The sequence below is a fragment of the Equus quagga genome, chromosome 22 (assembly GCF_021613505.1).
Source record: "Equus quagga isolate Etosha38 chromosome 22, UCLA_HA_Equagga_1.0, whole genome shotgun sequence".
NCBI lineage: Eukaryota > Metazoa > Chordata > Mammalia > Perissodactyla > Equidae > Equus > Equus quagga.
The window spans coordinates 15,127,148-15,147,169 of record NC_060288.1 but is presented as its reverse complement, the minus strand read 5'-3'; the positions used below and the strand labels follow the sequence as shown (position 1 = coordinate 15,147,169).

General features: G+C 39.5%; 1 protein-coding gene across 3 annotated transcripts in view; it reads right to left on the bottom strand.

The window, feature by feature from the left end:
* Window positions 1-4,301: 4,301 nt before the first annotated feature.
* The window catches only part of TRMT9B (tRNA methyltransferase 9B (putative)), a 49,400-nt gene continuing 33,679 nt past the window's right edge, over window positions 4,302-20,022 (bottom strand). For 2 of the 3 annotated variants that reach the window (XM_046648628.1, XM_046648626.1), the window contains 3 exons: window positions 18,012-18,166; window positions 11,777-11,950; window positions 4,302-6,318 (listed from right to left, as the gene is read on the bottom strand). In XM_046648628.1, coding sequence (XP_046504584.1) covers window positions 5,288-6,318; window positions 11,777-11,950; window positions 18,012-18,165 — 1,359 coding nt within the window. In that variant the 5' untranslated portion in view covers window position 18,166 and the 3' untranslated portion in view covers window positions 4,302-5,287. Of the gene's footprint in view, window positions 6,319-11,776; window positions 11,951-18,011; window positions 18,167-18,369; window positions 18,446-18,580; window positions 18,643-20,022 lie in introns of those variants that run through there. The other variant, XM_046648625.1, reaches the window with a different exon arrangement.

Below are 20,022 nucleotides of genomic sequence, written 5' to 3'. Positions count from 1 at the left end.
AAAATTAATTGGGTTGAGGTAAACGTTCTTTTTCCCAGCTCTAGTCGAAGAAAAGACAAAATATATATTTATTTGCCAAACGGGGCGTCCAATTTGACAACCAGCTCTCACAAGCGGTCCACGATATTGGTCACATAGATTATATTGTAGCTCTATAACTCCCAGATACAGTGTTACTTGTGTGTAATCAATTGGGGGAGACCCACATCTGGAGGGAGGCAGAGTGGGTGTTACAACTGAAATGATGTCCATTCCTACGACTGCGTCCCATCCCGTGGGGCCCGTGGAAAATCAGAAATAGGACAATTCACAGTCAGTGTTTTCTCTTTGATGAGCTCTCTTAGGTTTCTGTGTTTGTGTTTCCCATGCCCTGCCGAAGGCTATTTGCATTATAATGTCAACCCTTGGTTGATGAGAGTTCTTTTGAAATATTCCCACTCCGGTTTTGTAGATAATTGAGGTTGCAAATATCGAGTCTATAACGTCAAGCCAATAATCATAATTCTGAGTTAAGATTGGGATGAGCGGAGTGGAGCATTCTGGTTTGGAGTCTGTCAATGCGTCTGTACTTCCTTTCCACTCCCATGGCTTTTCCATCTGTTGGATGGGTGTGTGATAACACTTATCTCATTTGCCCTTTGAATTGACGGCATGAAGCCCGTTTCACGCATTTTTCTCTGGAAAAGGATTACAATGATGGCATTTGGAATCCAAGTTTATATCTAGGGGATGTGATAATTACTTGTCATTATGTAATTTCTAATGAAGGCATTGTGTAACAGAGCAGATTGCAGAACAGAAAAACTTGGGTGTGGTGGCAGGAGATGAGCAGGTTGAAAAATACTTGAGAGTGAATTTATGAAGGTCTGAAGGCCCTGAAGAAGTCTGCATTTTATTCTCTGGGCCACATTATTTTCTGAAATGTCTGCCACAGACTGCTTGTGCTAGGGGAAGTTAATATGTCCGGCGCAGCTCAGTTAAATTAAGCCCAACTTTACTTTAGGGTCGGCCTTAAATATGCTAATATGCATGTGGGTCTCTGAGGGTTTTGTATATTGCTTTTCTCATGCTAAACAATATAACTTGGTAGCAGTACACAAACGAATATGAAAAATGTGCCAGCTAGGCACTTTCGAGTCAGTTGATTCTAATATTCTGTGTACACTCAACACACCTTATATTCATAGGTACCTGGCACATAGCAGGGCTGAATAAATGAATGAAATGAATGAAGTATCTGAATAGCCCTCAACTTTCTCACCTATAAAATGGGAAAACGGTAATACAATTTTTAAAGAGTTGAAAAGTTGGAGAAAAGTGATCACAGAGCATTTTGTGACCACAGCGTCTTTTAATTAAAATCAAATTGAAACAGACTTACAAATGAAAAAAGTAAATATAAAATAATGGGGAAAATATCTAAGGGATTACTCTCCAATTATTGTCTGACTGTGAAATCTTTGCTTAACCTTCCTAAAGTTTATTTGTAAAGGGGACGATCATACTTTGCAAGGCTCTTAGGCTCTGCCTAGCACCGTTACTGGGTGGGGTGTATATGGTATTGTGGATGACAGCACAGGCTGGGAACAAAACTGCCTGCGTTTGAATCTCAGCCCTGCCCTTTTCTAGATGTGTGATACTTACTACGTGTGTGACGTTGGCAGTTTAATTAATTTCTTTCTGCCTCAGTTTTCCTCATCTGCAAAATGGGAACAATAAGTATACTTATCTCAGAGGGCTACAGTGAGGAATACAGATAAAATAATCAATGTTAGATATTAAGAAAAGTTAACTTCTCTTACTATTATTATTCCCAATTTCCTAGATAATAGGAGAGAAAAGCTCAGGCCTGCCCTAATTTGTTCTTCCTAGACTGGAGCTGCTCAGCCAGTGGCTGGACCCCATTTCCCCCTCTGTCCCAAACTCAGTGCTCACAGCTCATTTTTAAGGAACACTCTCCCCCACCAACTTCAACAACTATTCGGTTAGACCCTCTGTCCTCCTCCAAACCCATTTATATTAATAAAAAATCCACCAGTGCTTATTCTTTTTGTGGCCATGAATATATAATTACATTCACGTCCCTGGCTGATTTATATTTGGATTATTTTCTCTCTGGATTACCTCCAGTTTTGGCCCATTCAATTGATGCTCAGTTAAAATACAGAGGAATTCTTGATATCTAGAATTTGGAAGGACATACAAAGGCAAACAAGAATTATACACCATCTTGCCTAGGGATGTGTGATGAGAAGGGACCAACGTGATACTGCAAGATTTGTTAGATGGTTTGTTCGTTACTAGGACATGCTGGTGTCATTTCATCGCTATGGTGACAATTTAAAGAATAATAATGTAAATAGGCCACTTGCATGGTTCCCACTATAATATCATTTTGATTGCACCCTTTCTCTATGTTACTGCATTTTCCCCCAGATCATTTGACTGTTTATCTGGAATTCCCCAAATAGGCCAGCGAGGCATCAATAAGCCAGCGAAGGTTTTGAAGGACCTTCCAGCAATCCCCAAAATGCCCCCTCTACTTCGGAGAGTGGGCTCTGCAGTAACGCCAGCAAGTAAAGAAGAAGGAATGGGACAGACACGGTGTGACCCAGTATCAATAATGGAGGCTGAGTTTTCCAATTCCTTCCATAGATCAGTAAAGTCTATCATCGAGCAAGTTAAGGCAGACCACACTCACGAGTAACCTGTTTACATTTAAACTCACTTATGACTTGTATTTCCTTTTGAGGACAACCTTAAGGGTGAACAAGAGTTTTAAATGATCAAGATATTTACATTAGTTTTGACTCTTCAATGGCTTATATATATGTATTGGAGATATATATATATAGGATATTATACATATCTAAAGTTCGCTTTAAGAGTGCTTTTCACATGAATATACCCAAGAAAGATTATCAACAAGGGAGTTAAATATTTGCATACAAAATAATGTCTGGCTGCATAGAATTCTTGCGCTCAATAGATGAAGAGCAACAGATTGCTATTATTAGTGGTTTTTTATTTATAGCTCTGTCAAAAGTATGTGAAAATATTTCTCTCTCACGAAGCACTCTAGAGAATCATTTTATACAAAGTGGGGTTTGTGTGTGTGTGTGTCTTGGAGGTCGCTCATACGGGTTAGCTCAAAGCTTTTCTGGCACAGTCTAATAAACTGAGTTCCATGTAAGTGGCCGGCCACCACCAGAAAGAGATGACTTCAAATAGATTTCCAGCAGCAAGGCTGGGACTAAATATACATGTGACAACAGGCTTCAAGGAGAGGAAAAATCCAGTCATAATAAAAGGCCAACGAGCTTTAATTGTAAGAACTTCTCCGACTCTGAGAATCTTTTATTTCCACCAATGAAACCACTTATACTCCTGGTTTGATGTTCTAATTTAAGAAATGGAAGACACTGAATTAATTTTTAATTTCTATTCCACTGCCATGTCTGTTTTCATTGTCCCTCTAATGCAAACTGCACTAAACAATACAGATCGTATGTCTCATTGCCACCAGACAACCTCATCAGCCAAAAAGGTGATGGGCAATCTTATTTTGAAGCCAAAAGAGAATTAAAAACATCAATAATTTTCAGATAAACATTAAAAATAATCCTTCCGATTTCTTTGAAAATAACATCATTTTAAGTTGGAGCACAATCACTGAAGGGAAAAAGAACCCAAAACAAGTGAAATCTTTTATTATTTTAGTGGAAAATAAAATAAGAATTGGATTTTCATCTAGGACTATAATGGTTCATGCAGTAAAAAGGCTTTCGTCAAATGTCTGTTCTCTCCTCATTAAGGAACTATCTGAGGCCATGTTCCTGGGTCAACTTATATCTGCTTTTCTAAGCTCTCTAGTCCTGTCCTAATTATGTCTACATCTCAAGATCCATGACATGGATTCAAACAGACCCATGGCTAAATGTAAACAGCTATAGTGACCATACAACACCGAATCTATTCGTTTGTCTATAAAGTGGCAGAAGTTCAACCTTTAATGAATAGGACTTGATTCTGCCTAAATCCCTAATATAACTAATAAAATGTGGTCACTTTCAATAAGATAAATGCCTAGATATTATTTTATTTTTTTGGTGAGGAAGATTGATCCTGAGCTAACATCTGTTGCCAACCTTCCTCTTTTTGTTTGAGGAAGACTGTCACTGAGCTAACATCTGTGCCAATCTTCCTCTGTTTTGTAGGTGGGACCCCGCCACAGCATGGCTTGATGAGCGGTGTGTAGGTCCACACCTGGGATCCGAACCTGCGAACCCTGGGCTGCTGAAGTGGAGTGTGTGAACTTAACCACTACACCACCGGGCTGGTCCCCCAGGATATTATTTTTAAAAATCCAACAACAAATCCTTTGCCAAGGCTAAATATCTTGCACCTTAACAATCTATTTGTCCTCAGACCCAAAATAAAACAGTGCTTCAGCCAGATTCTCATTTCCTAAATATCCCTTCAATTCATAAGAAAAGCATCCTTCTAGAGGAAAACTCCCCATTAGTCAATCTTGGTCTTATCATAACTGATATTTATGCTTCTAATAAGGTCAGAAAAATACCTGGGTACTTGCAGTAACTTCTAGAACCCACATCTACATGCTAACAGTGCCTCTAAAAACCTTCTGAGCAACACTGAAACCTTATTATTTACTTATCTTGAAGCAAGTTTGCTTATCATTTAGAAAAGTCTGTGTAACATTTCTTGTCTCTCTCCACTGTCTCTCACCTTCTGCAGCTTTTAAGTAACAGCAAGGCCTTGGCAACAAAATAATGTATCATATGGTTCAATTTACATCTATGCAATGAAACAGGCTTACCTGTCATTCTTGCACACAGATCTAAATTATAACCCAAGAAGCAGAAATTGCCCCTTTACTGTATAAAAATTCTGTTTTTAGAAGGAATACTTAAAATCAGAATCTTTTAAAATCAATGTATAATACTGAAAAACAATCTACATCTATTTTTATAATAATTTCACCTTTCAGGGGAAAAAAATCCAAACTATATTCAAGTTCGTTTTATATTGCTTCTTCAGGTCTCTTATATTGACATTTAACCACAAATACCCTTTGGCAATTGCTTTAGATGCCATGGTCTGTGTGTACCCAAACATTAAAAAGATGATCAATTCATAGTCTCTACAGACCAAAGCATAAATGGATTAAGAAATAATAAAATTGGATGCAAATTCGGGTAACTATACCAAACCTGGTGAAAAGAACGTGGTTCACCTTTTAGAAGAGTTGTCTAAAATGTTCCGGTCAATCACAATTTTCCTTTTTCTCTGCAATGATACACCAGTTGCCATGGTCGTTCCCAGAGCTCAGAATGTGGAGCTCTGACACATTCTCCTTCAGCAGGGCATAGAGCTCACCTTCTCGAAACACGTGGTAGTAACGCATAAAGGCTCTGGAATCCAAAACGTCGGGCTGTTCTTCGACAGAAATTGCGTCATCTGGGTTGGAATCTGTGGAACCGACTGCAGAAATCCTTCTCAATATCTTCCTAGCAGAAGGGTTACCTTCTTCTAAGTTACCTGCACGCGCCCAATTCTCATTTGTATTGGTGCTCTCCGGAAAATTCCCCTCTCCGTTTCTCCTCATTTCACCGTGATGGTCTCCATTTAGGTGTTTCCTGGCGGCTGGTGCTTTCAGCCCTTCCGAACGTTTCTGAGAACTTTCCACAAACACTTCTTCATCTAAATTTTGCTCTGTTGTTGAAAATGGCTCTTGGTGATGTAAGTCTAAGCTAGAGCGCCTGGAAGGCTGGACCGACACAGCGCTGTTGCTCCATCCTTCTGTGCTTTTCAAGGGTCTCACTCTTTCAATTTGCTTCCTCAGAGTTGATTCATCCAAAGATCTGGAGAAAAACCAGGAACGAAAAGATTTTCCTAACGTGTTATAGAATCCATTTTCTTCCTCTCCTTCCCTAGAAACCTTTGCACAACAGGTTCCAGCCGTCACTGGTTCATAGTCCATGCTGTGGGACCGTCTTGAATCACATTGCTCTTTAAAACAACCAGAACAGCTACACGCAGAGCAAGGAGGACGACAGGGATGGCTTCTTTCCGGATGTCCACACTGCTTCTTTCTCCCAGGCTGGCTGGATTCTGAGAAGAGCTGGGAGCATAAAGCCCTGTTCCAGGGAACAAGCACATCTTGCTTCTCAAAGCGCCTGTTCTTTTGTTCCATAGCCCAGACATAAATCATCAGCTGGCCTCCAGGAACTAAGACCCTGGCCATTTCTTTTATTGCTCTGATTCTTCTTTGTTTTGTAGAAAAATGGTGGATGACTGGAAAAGAAGAAACTAGGTCTCAATGTGTATGCACATACATAAACCGACATATTTATACACTACTATTTTCCATATAACAATGATGCCATTTTGACATGTAGGAAAACCTTATTTCCTACAGGGTAGGGCAGGTGGTAGAAACAGCCCCAGACCTGACTTTAGGGGAGACATCATTCTTAGCTTCGGCTCATGTACTTATTGGACAACAGATCCAGGGCAATTATTTAACTTCTATGGATTTTCAGTTTCTTCATCTACAATAAGATGCCCACAATCTGTAAGGTCTCTTCCAGTTCCAAAATCTTGTAAATTTTATTAACCAGAAGGATGACCATTGTGAATAAGTAAAATTTGCAAAGGAGCATGAGGTTAGGTAAGTGTTCTCTAATAGGATTCTATGAAATAACTCATTGTTTTAATGAGTGATTGGTGCTTCTAAAGCACCGAAAGATGAACACCACTAATCAGGGTTAATACAATTAATAAAGCCAATAGAAGTGGAGAAAAATGTTAAAGGTTGTTTTTCTGTTTAGATAATGCAAAGATAAGCCAGCCAAGCACAGGTCCAAATGATTGCTTAGAATTTTTAAAATATGAATATAATATAAAATGGTTGTGTATTTTTTTAAAAAAATCAACTTATAGGTCATCATTTTACTTCCAACCCCTGCAAAATTAACCTGAGATTCAAGCAGAACTGCCTTTTTCTGGTCTTCAATTCGTTATTAGGCATAGTTTTCATCAAACCACATGTAGAAAGTGCTAGTCTGTTAGCTCCTAGGGAAGTATAATCACAGTACTGTGTCAAGAGAAAACATCAGATTATTTTTCCACCCTCAGGCCTACCACATACATGTGTCAGGCAGGAAGTCAACCCCAAGGGAAGTCTGGACATTACTGCTCAGATATGGGCAGTGGGGGAAGAGAGCAGGGGGAACAGCTCCTGTAACCCTCACCGTAATCCAGCTGTTAGTAGTGGTTTCAGGCAGATAAATCTCTGTAGTTTACCTGCCGCAGAGAGACAGTAAATGTCTAAATGAGATTACTATATATAGAGAAAGCTATCAAAGGACGCTCATTCAGCAGGCACTCTGTGTTGTTTCCAATGAGGTTTTCCTTGTTGTCAGCAGCACACAAAGCCTGGGTCTCTTTCTCTACAGTGCAGCAGTGTAAGAAGCTGGAAGTATGAGGTCAAAATGGGGTTGAAGAACAGGACTTGAGTGTATTTTGTCCTACATCTATCAATAACCAGCCCTGTGATCTTTGACCAATCACCTTACTTCACTAAGCATCAGACTGACCCCCTTACCCTGTCCCCAAAGAGAGAGCCCTTTATAATGGTCAATTTGAAAGCATACGCTTCCAGAAGTAGTGTCTTGGTCGTTGGGCTAAAAGGAGGCATAAGGGTCAGGAATGAGTAAGACAGGACAACGCTAATGTTCCTATCTATGACTACTCATGGCCGTTAACATCTCCCATAACTTGCACCTAATTCACTTGAATTTCTATAAGTGTATTTTCTAAATATGGTCGATCTTTGCTATCTTTGGATTCTGTATTTGCTTATTTGCCTAATCGCTAAAATTTACTTGCAACCCCCCGAATCAGCACTCTCAGCATGTTCGTGGTCATTCACTGACATGCACAGAGTGGTAAAAACACTTGAGCCTCCAAGATGCATGTTACAGCTGGCATCGGACAAGGCTACCCTCCACCTTCTTGTTTCAGCTCTCATACTGTCAACAAATGTCCTTTTCTTGGTCTATTTAGTGCCACATTCTTTGCATTTTTGTGCTTTTTGTTGGTGATGTCGCTATTCAAAATGGCCCGCAAGCATAGGGCTGAAGTCCTGTCTAGGATTCCAGAGCACAACAAGGCTGTGACGTGTCTTCCAGAGAAAATACACATGTTATGTAAGCTTCGTTCAAGCACGAGTTATAGTGCTGTTGGCATGAGTTCAAAATTAAATAAGGCGTCTTTAAACAGAAACAAACATCAAACAAGGGAGTGTATTGATCAGATCACAAAAATGTTATGAGCAGAGGCTCACAGGAACCTAATCCTGGTTTTCCCCTGAAAGCAATGTTTCAGTACTGGATACATCAGCATTTACGGACTTAATCGGACACGATTACTGTGAATAAAGACAGTTGACCGAATTCCTTTTGGGGGGCCATAAGAGGAAAAAACCCCCAGCATTAAAACAGGACTATTTTAATACAGTAATCTCTTTTTAGCAGACTCATAGGTCTTCAACATTTCAGGATTCTGGGTTTCAAAAGAAGTTTTCTTTTTTATGGAAGAAAAGTCTGTATTTTTTCATTTCTTAAATATTTGCTATGTGATAATTCATTTTAATACTATAATTTCACCCAGGAAATATCTAAATCTTTTATATTATGTTTTGTATTTATATTTAACATGTAATACTAAGTAACTTTTAATCCAGATGTTTTTGAAAAAGAAAAAGTTTACAAATGAAGATTTTTTCATTACATCTAAAATGTATTATGCATATACATACATGCTCTATTAAGAAACACTGTAAATGTAATCCAAATGGGACATAAAGATATATTTATATGAATTATTAATTTCAGGAAACTATATTGAATTTTTAAAGGATAAAAAAATCCTCTTTTGTTTAAAAATCATAATCACAACTTAAAGGCAAAAATAGTACTCAATATATGTATCCTAAAGCCTTGTGTTCCTGCTGAGAGCCCAGAAAATAGGTAGGCGGAATTCAGTTACTGGATTCGAGAATCAGATGAGAAGTTACACAAGATCATCTTTAAAGTCCTATAATATTTTGCTGTTTTATGATGTAACATTACTTAACTTTTCAAGTGTGCATGTCTTGTCTCTAACTATAAGCATTCAGAATCCACGGGTTTAGCATAAAACAGGATTTTTCAACCTCAGCACTATTGACATTTGTGGCTAGATAATTCTTTGTTGTGGGGGGCCCACTCACTAGATGACAGTAGGGAGCACAAGCACACACCAAGTTGTGATAACCAAAAATGTCTCCAGACATTGACAAATGTCCCCTGAGGGTGGGAGGGGGTGCAACATAACCCCAAGTTGAGGACACTGGTGTAAAGTAAATCGTTGATTAATGCTATTTTGATATATTGCCAAATTTTCATAGAATTTTTGTCAGACTATTCTAAAACTAAGTAGAAAGTGTTTCTTTATCCAATCTGTCAGTAAAACATAAGGAATATATAATTAGGTATGATGCTTACGTCTCACATTATTATTAAGAGACTCGGAAAAGCAAAAATGTATTTCTTCATGATATGATAAGCAAGAAGTGCCAACATTCAGAATTCTAAATAGGGAAGTAAATATACATGGACATAGGAGAGACGGTCTGTTGAAATTTCTCATAATACGGTTCTAAATGTGAAACCTAACTGGAAAATGATGACGTCACCTTAATTTACAGTTACAGTTCATAAAAACACAAGCTGTTTCCACTTAAAGAAGCATTTGTTTTTTAAAGATTGGCACCTGCGCTAACATCTGTTGACAATCTTCTTCTTCTTCTTTTTTTTTCTTCTTCTCCCCAAAGCCCCCAGTACATAGTTGTATATTCTAGTTGTGAGTGCCTCTGGTTGTGCTATGTGGGACGCCGCCTCAGCATGGCTTGATGAGTGGTGCCCCGTTCGCGCCCAGGATCTGAACTGGCAAAACCCTGGGCCGCAGAAGCAGAGTCCGAGAACTTAACCACTTGGCCACGGGCCGGCTCATAAAGAAGCATTTTTAGAGGCTGGCTCGGTGACGCAGTGGTTAAGTGCACACGTTCCACTTCTCAACGGCCAGGGGTTTGCTGGTTCGGATCCCAGGTGTGGACATGGCACTGCTTGGCAAAAGCCATGCTGTGGCAGGCGTCCCACATATAAAGTAGAGGAGGATGGGCAGCAGATGTTAGCTCAGGGCTAATCTTCCAAAAAAAAAAAAAAAGAAGCATTTTTAATGAGAAGATGGCAACAGGGGTGCTCCATTTCCTCTGCAGGTAAGGCCTGAGATTTAAATGGGAAACAGAGAAGGACTTAACCGTGGACACGTGCAGCATTTCCTAAAGGTAGGAGAGCTGGTCAGTACCCTAATGCCTATGACGGTGGCTCCACAGCACAGCCTGGATGAGGTAGCCTTGTGGACCCTAAAACTAATGGAAACAAAGGAAGAGCAAAGAATACACTCCTCTGAGCACTCTCTGATGTCTAGCTCTTTCAGTGGAATGACTAAACCAAAAATTTTCTCTCCACTAAAGATTCAAAGCATTGTATGGTGCTGCTTGGCTCAAGAAGAATCCTTTCTCTTAATGTTTACGACCAAAATGGACTTAGTTTCAACTGCAAAGAAGTAGGGCCGTCATAGAGCAGGTTTCCATGGCAACTATCTCCTGCCAGTCCTAACTAGTTCCAAGGTTATGGCATCCAGGCCTGTGTCCCCTCACTATGCAAAGATATCGTCCCCATCTAATGTTGAATAAATCAAATTTCTCATCTATTTCAAGAGGGCAAACAGTCTTATTCTGAATTTTTATCTAGCAATCAGTTTTTATCTGCTCAGTCTTATATAGGTTTACCTTGCTTTGATAAAGCTCATTATATTCAAATAGATTAATTTTTTAAAAAGTGTACTGGGAAAAATAATTTGCTTTGCGAAAGAACTTGCTGTAAGATTCCCTTAAATAGCAAGTTTTCCTGGCATATTAAAATATGAGTAACATACCAGGTTTCAGGAATACATATATTGAGTAAAATGAGCCTTATCTGTATATGTTTCAGGCATGGATTTTGTGGTTTCTTTTCATTTTTGCTACGTGTATTTTATGGGCACACCTGTTGGGAAAATATGAGGAACAGATTCCCTAACTTAGGAACAGTCTCTGGCAGTAAGAGAGAAGAGTGGCATTATGAAAACAATGCAATCTGGGACCAGGTGGGACCATCTTCCCCAGTGACCTGAGTACCAGTGAGTGGCAGATTGGATGACACATCTTTCCAGGTGACATTCAGTGCTTTAGTCCTACAATATTCTGCTAATTAAGGGCACACTTGTGGCCTAAAAAAGGTGGTATGACTTCTAAAGATCTCCTTTACATTGGAAGAATCTGGCTTCATTTCAGGATCACGAAGTACTGTTTCCAAGAGGCAAAACTCCTCTAATACTGTCTTACTCATAAGTAAAAGAAATTGAGATGAGTCATCAAAAAGAATACAATTAACCCTTTGAAGGTTAACCAGTTAAACAATCATATGTACCCTCCTAAGTATATTTGAAATTAGTCAAATCAATCAGTTGAAGTATTTTTAAAGATTAGATAAACTGAATTACATAGCCCTTTCTACAAAGAATGGATGTTGGGTTGTGAGAGTGGCCTCAACCGCGTGACATTATTCTCACGGCGAAGAGTGAAAGTGTGACCGGGCTGCCTTACCTCCTATGGAGATGATGGCATCGAAGCCCTGGTCCCTAAAGGGGAGATTAAGGTTGTCACATACCATGACTTCACATCCTCTACTCCGGGCAATCTCGACCAATGGCCCACAGTAGTCACAGCCCAGGGTATGTACCTGGCTGTTCACTTTAAGATACTTTCCAGTCCCACAACCTATAAGAGAAAAACCTGTGTTACAAGCTGTCCTTAAGGGAAAGTGGAAAATTGTCAGTTTGTCTCATCACAAGGAATAGAAATGATTTTACATTAACTCACCGAGACAGACTACAACGTGGCATGAAGGTATTCACAAAAGCAAAAGAAAAGCCTGCACTGCAGGGAACGCTTACATATTTTCCTTTAGAATAGAAGAGGGAAAGGGAATGAGGAAAAAGAAAGAGTATTTGTTGAATATTTAATGAGGTAATGTCCAGAGGGCTTAGCATGCTGGCGCAACCGAAAAATGTTGGCTGGCCCACGGCAGGGAATGACAGTTTCCCAGGGACAGTGTCCAGGCTCTTTACAAAAGTTACCTTCACGTACGTATTTCATTATCTACAGCTCTATAGGCGATGGGCTTTTATTCTCCTGTTCTGTCTCCAGTCTTACCACTTGCTGGCTACGTAAAACAAACGACTGCCAACAACTTTTCAATGGATATAAATAAAATAATTCGTACAATAAAACATGCTTTTCAAAAATTTTTAATTTGAATGAAAAAAGGATTTCAACATCTTTTTATCCAATCTATTGTCAGTGCTAGGTTTTAAATGATTTCTGTTGACTCAGCATACAACTCTGACACAGAACTATTTTTTTTTTCCTTAAAAAGACCGTGTTTGACATTTACTTTCTGGTGGCAGAGACCCAAATAATTCAAGATTTACACAACCCGAAGATTTGGATCAATCAGAGCTCACTGATACTACAGTGAAGAAAGTGGTAACATGAATGAATGACCATTTTGAACCTACAACCTAGTACCTAGTTTTATGTTCTAACACAGTCATATCATCCAATTCCTTTTCCGAAATGTTTAAAGATACCATTAGAGCTGATATTTGTACCTACTTGGCATTAACTCTAGATTTTTCTGCCTGAAAAAATATCTACTGCTATCCAAAGATCTGAAACACATCACAACACTCTTTAATAATTCCTCCTTAATAGGTGCTATTCAAAATTATATGAGACACTAAAAGCATAATTAAGGTTCATTGATGCCAGCTGAGACAGTGGAGAGCCTATGAATAAAAAAACAAGATTTCCAATGTTATTGTCCCAATGGAAATGATTGGGGTCTTAGAATTATTTTAGATTTCACAGCCACTGTTCCTGAGAATTCTTATGAGAAAAAGTATCCAATATTTAAGGGCAATCATGGGGAAAATATAATTCACAAAATTTTAAAATTGAAATCCTGAATATTTCAAAGATGATGGTCATATTTTAGGAAAAATAATCTTGAAAATTTGTTTGCTCATTCTTTTATTGGCTCAGAGCATACATTTAGAGAACTGAGGGAGAATTACTTCAAAGATACTAATAAAAATAAATTCAGGCCAGCCCACTGGCATAGTGGTTAAGTACACGAAGATTGGCAACAGATCTTAGCTCAGGGCCAATCTTCCTCTCCAAAAAGCATACTTTAAAAACAAAAACAGATTCAAGGGCCAGTCTGGTGGTGTAGTGGTTAAGTTCACATGCTCCGCTTTGGCGACCTGGAGTTTGCTGGTTCAGGTCCTGGGCGTGGACCTACACACCGCTCATTAGGCCACGCTGTGGCCACATCCCATGTAGAAGAATTAGAAGGACTTACAACTAGGATATACAACTATGTATATGCTTTGGGGAGGAAAAAAAAGAGGAAGATTGGCAACAGATGTTAGCTCAGGGCCAATCTTCCTCACCAAAAGAAAGCATTAAAAAAACCAGGTCCATAGACCATTAGAGCTACAGGGAAGTATTCAGAGAGCATATGGTAATGAGGAAACTGAGGTCTTTTCAAATGTCAGCATCTCCTGAAACGTTTCCAGTGCCCCAGCCCCTTTGATTTAGCCCATATTTTCCAAAGGCATTCATTTTTAAGAATAGTAGGGGAACCCCCAAATATGATGCATTATCCATTTCTAAGTGCATACACTGAGATGCTAGACGGGAAGATTTTATCCTAATAAGGAAATCAAGAATATTTGCCAAGCCTAGTCACCCTATTATCTTAAATGTGCAAGAAATAAATCAGAACACTTTGGATACTGCGGCAAGCTCCAGAACACGACAATCCTCATGCTCCTTTACGAAATCTCATTAAATGATAACCTTTCACAGTACTGAGGACAGATTACAGGAAGTGTCTGCATGCTTCCCCTCCCCTCTGTTCTGTATTCTGCACCACACTATAAAGAAAGAAGAAAGGAGATAATTGCCTCACTTCAACAAAAATATTTTGGCCCATGGTGGGCAAGTCTTTGCTGGAAATAACTAAATTAATCTGAATGTTCCCTCTGAAGTTTGCAGAAACAACCACATTTTCGAAAATAAGAGCTTTTTGCTAAGACCTTATCTGAAAGAGAACTCTCTTTTCCTACGGGAAAAAGAAGAACATGGCCTATTTATTTCCCATTTAATATACATTTCTGGGGGCCAGAGATGAGGAAATATGTTTTATTGTGCAGGCATGGTGCCTGCCACATAGTAGGAGCTTTAAATTTTTATTGACTCAATGAAGGGATGATAATTGGAGAATGACTCAGCAAATTAAATATGACCACAGAGACTGGGAATAAATACACTGAGAATTAAGAGGCAAAGGGAATCTGAATTATTGAAAAGTTAATTTTTATTATGTGCACAAAAATAAAAATTTCAATATTATTAGGGCAATTGGCTCTGATGTCAGGTTAAAAGGTGACTTTGCTCAAAAAGACTCTAGCTCTGGTGTTTCTCCTGCTTTCTAAACTAGTCCAAGATCTCGAACCACCGACCACCCTCCATGCACCATCTAATGGACTTGTTGCTAGCCCATTTCAGGTAACAGTATTACCGTAAGTGCAGAGGTCACAGTATTTCCTCAGAGTACTTCGCATTTCTGCTGTCTTTGAATCACTCCAGTTCTTTTCATTTAGGCTCTAGTTCCTGCTCACTTAATTCCTGACATCTGCCCTGAAGACTTAGTTTCCATCAGGAGCCATTATCAACACACCTCAGCAAATCAGCTTGACTGGGGAATGGGGTGAGGTGGGTAGCCAAGTTTTAGTTAACTCAAAGTTGTACCCCCAAAATAGTGAAGCAGCCTAGAGAATTTCTGCCTGGGCAACTGGAACCTGATTGCCTCTGGATGTTTATTACCTATGCAAAGTTTTATTACTAATTAATTATAAATTGCTAATCTAACAACCAGACATTCGCCAATACAAACAGTTGATGATTTTAGCCAAGTGGAAAACACATACAGAAAAAATTTTTCCTTCTGGAGATAGTCATCTTATTCTGCCTTCTCTTCTTCTGCTAATCCCTTTGGGATTCTTTTTTTCCTTTTCATTTATTTCTTCTTTAATTTCAATTTTATTTTAAAACATATCTTTCATTGTGTAATCAAAATATTACTATTCATTTTTTGAATAGTAAAAAAATGTAAATACTACAAAATTCAAAAGATACAAATGGGTCAAAAAATCTGCTATAGATATAATTATTGATTTGCACAGAGGTATCTGAAGAATATTATTAGTACCATAATTTGTAGTAGCAAAATATAACAAACATATATCTGTTAATATAGTGTTATTAGCATTGAATGTTATGCAGCTTTTAATAAAGGCAGCTCTGTAAGAACAGACATGGAATGATCTCCACAATATATTAAAAGAAACAAAAGCTAAGGGTGTAATTGTTTGTGTAACATACTACCATCTGTGTAATTGAAAAAGGGAAATCCACCCATACACACATCCATGGGCATAAATATGCTTACATTAACGTGAAATATCTCAAAGATTATACAAGCCGCTAAGAGCACTGGTTGCCTCTGGTGTGGGTTAGGTGGTGCTGGGGGACTGGGGTGGGATGATATTTTTCACGGTACATCCTTCTGTACCTTTGTTACTGAACCATTTAAGTGGATTACTTAGTTTTTGGTTTTTTTACTTCATTTATATATTTATCGAGATTTTGGCCTTGTAGAACTTTTAAAATCTTATGTGGTCTAAGATACCAATACAGTGAATCCTTCGTTACTCACGGATTCTGTATTTGCATGTTCACTTACTTGCTAAACTTTATTTGTAACCCCAGAGTCAATACTGCAGCCCTGTACACTTGTTCCCTGACACGCGCACCCATAGAGCAGTCAAGAATATGAGTCGCCTGGGGCACCTGTTCCCCACCTTTTTTTTTTTGGTAAGGAAGATGGGCCCTGAGCTAACATCAGTTGCCAATCCTCCTCCATTTTATGGGATGCTGCCACAGCATGGCTTGATGTGCAGTGTGTAGGTCCATGCCTGGGATCTGAACCTGTGAACTCTGGGCCACTGAAGCAGGGCACGCAAAACTTAACCACTATGCCACCGGGCTGGCCCTGTTCCCCACCTTCTTGATTCAGCTCTCAGGCTGTCAACAAGTGTCCTTTACGTGGTCTATGTAATGCCACGTTTTGTGCATGTCTGTGCTTTTTTCTTGGTGATTTCACTGTTTAAAATGGCCCCCAAGCACAGTGCTGATGTGCTGTCTAGGGCTCCTCAGGGCAAAAAGGCTGTGGTGAGGCTTGTGGTCAAAACAGACGTTACATAAACTTTGTTCAGGCATCAGTTATAATGTGTTGCCCATGAGTTCAAAGTTAATAAATCAACAGTATATACTTAATCAGTGTCTTTACACAGAAACACACATGAAACAAGGTTAGGAATTGATCAGTTAACAAAAATGTTGTGATCAGAGGCTCACGGAACCTAATCCTATATTTCCCCCGGGGGCAATAACTCAGTATTCACTAATTCAGTGTTCACAGCAACTTTACAGAACATAAGCGGTGTGCATAATGACAATCAACTGTATTTTCTTTTGATTTCTGACTTTTTTTGGTGTCATATATAGAGAGGTCTTTTGCCTCTGAGAGTATTTTTTAAAATAATCTAGTTGTCATCTAGTCCTTTAATGATTTCATTTTCTTATATTTAAATCTCGGCTTCAGTGGAATTTTTGGTGTAAGGTATGAGAAAGTAGCATATATATATATATATACACATATATACACATATATATAAATACTGTTGTCCCAAAGCCACTTATTGAACAGTTCCTTTTCCTCCCAATTAATTTTGAGATCCTGGTACTTTGCTTACGTTATGGGCGGTAAAAGTTCCAAACTCACTGAATCTTCTGAAATCAGATTTATTTTTAAAAAGTTGACATGATAGAGATATTTTTCAAAGACTCTCCATTTCTACATAACATGACCCTTCCCCAAATTCCACACTGCTTGCAGCATCTTTAACAAGCCAAAAGCCTTGAGCACATGTCTGTTTCTCTTACCAACATTTAGAGTAAACGTGAAATTAGACAGTTTGTAACTACGGACCTATGACCCTTATGGGCACAGTCTGCATGCATTCGCTGGGAACCAGTTTTAGGTGGGCGTGCCTCGAGTGGGAATCCTACCATGTCTTAAACCTCAGTCTTAGATCTGCTGGGCTGTGGTTTACCACTTCTCGATTCAGAAAGATTCTGAGCCAAAGTCCTCCAGGCAAATCAGTGATTATGAAGATATGATCTAATTAAAGATGTGCTCTAAATAATAAAACACCCAAGGAAAAGGATCCATGAGATTAATAAGAGGTTATAGGACCTCTTCTATAATCCCCCAATTCTGGCTCTTCTGTGGTGGGCATGAGAGCGGCTCAAGGGGAGCCCCCCAAACACTGTATTTACCAATGTGAATGTCTCTAAATTTAAAGAGGTCAGTTTCACAAGCAGTCATTTCAGTCCTGTTTTATTCAATCAATATCTGGTCGATTTTGTATGAGGATGTACACAAAGGCTCTGAGAAGATCGCCACTATCTAAATGTAGATCTGGGGAAGTTTTCTACTTTCTGACTTGATCATATGAATTTCTGCTATAAAGTGAATAGTCTAGGACAAAATTTCAGACTTCTGGTTAGAAGAAAAATGTAAAATGAATCTGAAAAGGAAAGGCCTGATGGACCGTATTTCAGACTACGTGGCAGAACTCTGGGTTACCTATGTCGGCGATGAGGCTGCCCGGCTTCTGCTCCTGGAGGAACTGGCGGACACGAGGCCAGGCTTTGCTCTGCAGGTCACTGAAGTAAGGGGCGGTGCTCTCATACACATCGTGCACATGCTGCTTCTCCAGCCGGGCGGCCTCATAATCCATCCTGGGAAAACAGGGCCACGCCAAGAAAGGCAGGTCAGAGTATGCACCGGAGACGGCCAAAGGAGAATGCAGATTCCTAAAGTTGGAAACCTACAACTGCCAAAGCTTGTGTCGTTCTTACACTTTTTATAAGCTGCAAAGAACAAAACCTTCACTGTAACCGCCCCATTGTTGTCAAAAGACTAGCAAATGCATAGTTTTTACCTGCAGATCTTCAGAGAATTATGGTTTGGGAATGAGTTAGCCACTGTAAATTGTTGTGCAAGATCGATTCTTGATTCTGGAAGCATACACAAGAATCTTATCAGTGGTTCACTTTGAGTAAAATCATTCTATCTGATGCTAAATAGATTTAAAAATTTTCTAACACATAGCTCACCACTCCAACCCAACCCTGAAGCCTTACGGACTCTACCTTTTTCGTGTCTTTGGATTCCAACCATTTCTCTATACTCCTACTGATTCTGTCTTCGAAAAGGTGCTCATTTCTTGCCTGAATTTCTTTAACAGCCTGTAAACAAATGTTTTTTTGACCCTTCAGTCTCTTTCCTGCAATTATGCCATGACTATTTTTCTAAAACATAAATCAAATTGTGTTGCTGCCTATCTTAGACTTCTTCAAAGGCATTTTATAGCTTGTCCGATCAAGTTTAGGTGTCTTGGGAGGGCGTACAAGGCTCTTTCTGATCTGTCCTCAACTTACCTCTTGAAGCCATTTCTCAGCATCCTTCCCCAGTGTCAGATGAGCCTGTAATACTCAATGATCCGTGGTTTCTCAGATACGACACATTCTCTCTCATCCAAGGGCCTGAACAGATGCTGTGCTTTACCTGGCTAACTTCTATTGATTCTTGGCACAGGCATCACCTCTTCCAGAAAGCCTTCTCTGACTTCCCATGCAGGATAAGGACAGTCAGAAAGGAGTGGAAAAGTACAAGAGTGGGTCAATATTTTCATTATTCTCTTGTGACATGTGAGTGAGGGGGTCTCCCAGGGAAGTGGCCCGGGGCTCCGACTGTGGCTTCTTACCAATCAATAGAAAGTATTTTCAATCATTTAAGAGCCCATTTGGCCCTACAGGTGCACATCAGCTAGTTCAATCTTGCATCATGAACTCCTGTTGCATCCCACGCATCCCTCTCTGGATCACAAAGGGCTGTAATCGTCTATTAGATATTTCTCTCTAGCGCTGGCTAGAAGATTCTAGAGAACAAGAGCTTGTCTTATTTAATCCTGAATCCCCAGTAGTTAGCACACAACAGACTCTCAATAATGAACAAACAAACATTACCAGAATGCAATCTAACTCAGCACGGAGGGTGGCATTGGCTTCGGTAGAAGACAGAGTAACCCTGGGGAGTGTGGGAAGAGAGGGGATCCTACACCCACAAGCTTGCAGATGGGAGTGTGAGACAGAAGGTATTGTCTCTGGACAGCTTCCCTGTCCCCTCCCCCCCACTACCCCCACCCTGGGAAGTAGGAAGCACTGGGTAAGATGGCGTCTGATTACTCAACCATAAAGTGCCTCCTCCCCTTCCTTTGTATTTAAGAACTATCTTGAGAGTGACTTTGAGACTATGAAAATACCCTGTTTTTCATACTCTCACTCACCAATTTTAGCATCCAATCCATTGATGACTCTTGCTTAAAACAATTATTGCTACAATTATCACCAAACGATGATATTCTAATTCCATCCTTCCTTCTACTGCCAGGAAGAGCTTTTCAAGATTTAAATTAGCAGTAGGTTATCCTTAATTACTATAGACCTGCCCACAGTCCCTGCAAAAAATCTGGCAAACTCCTCACAGAGTACAAGTCTCATTTGTGAGGTCTGACAAAGCTTCCACCCAAATT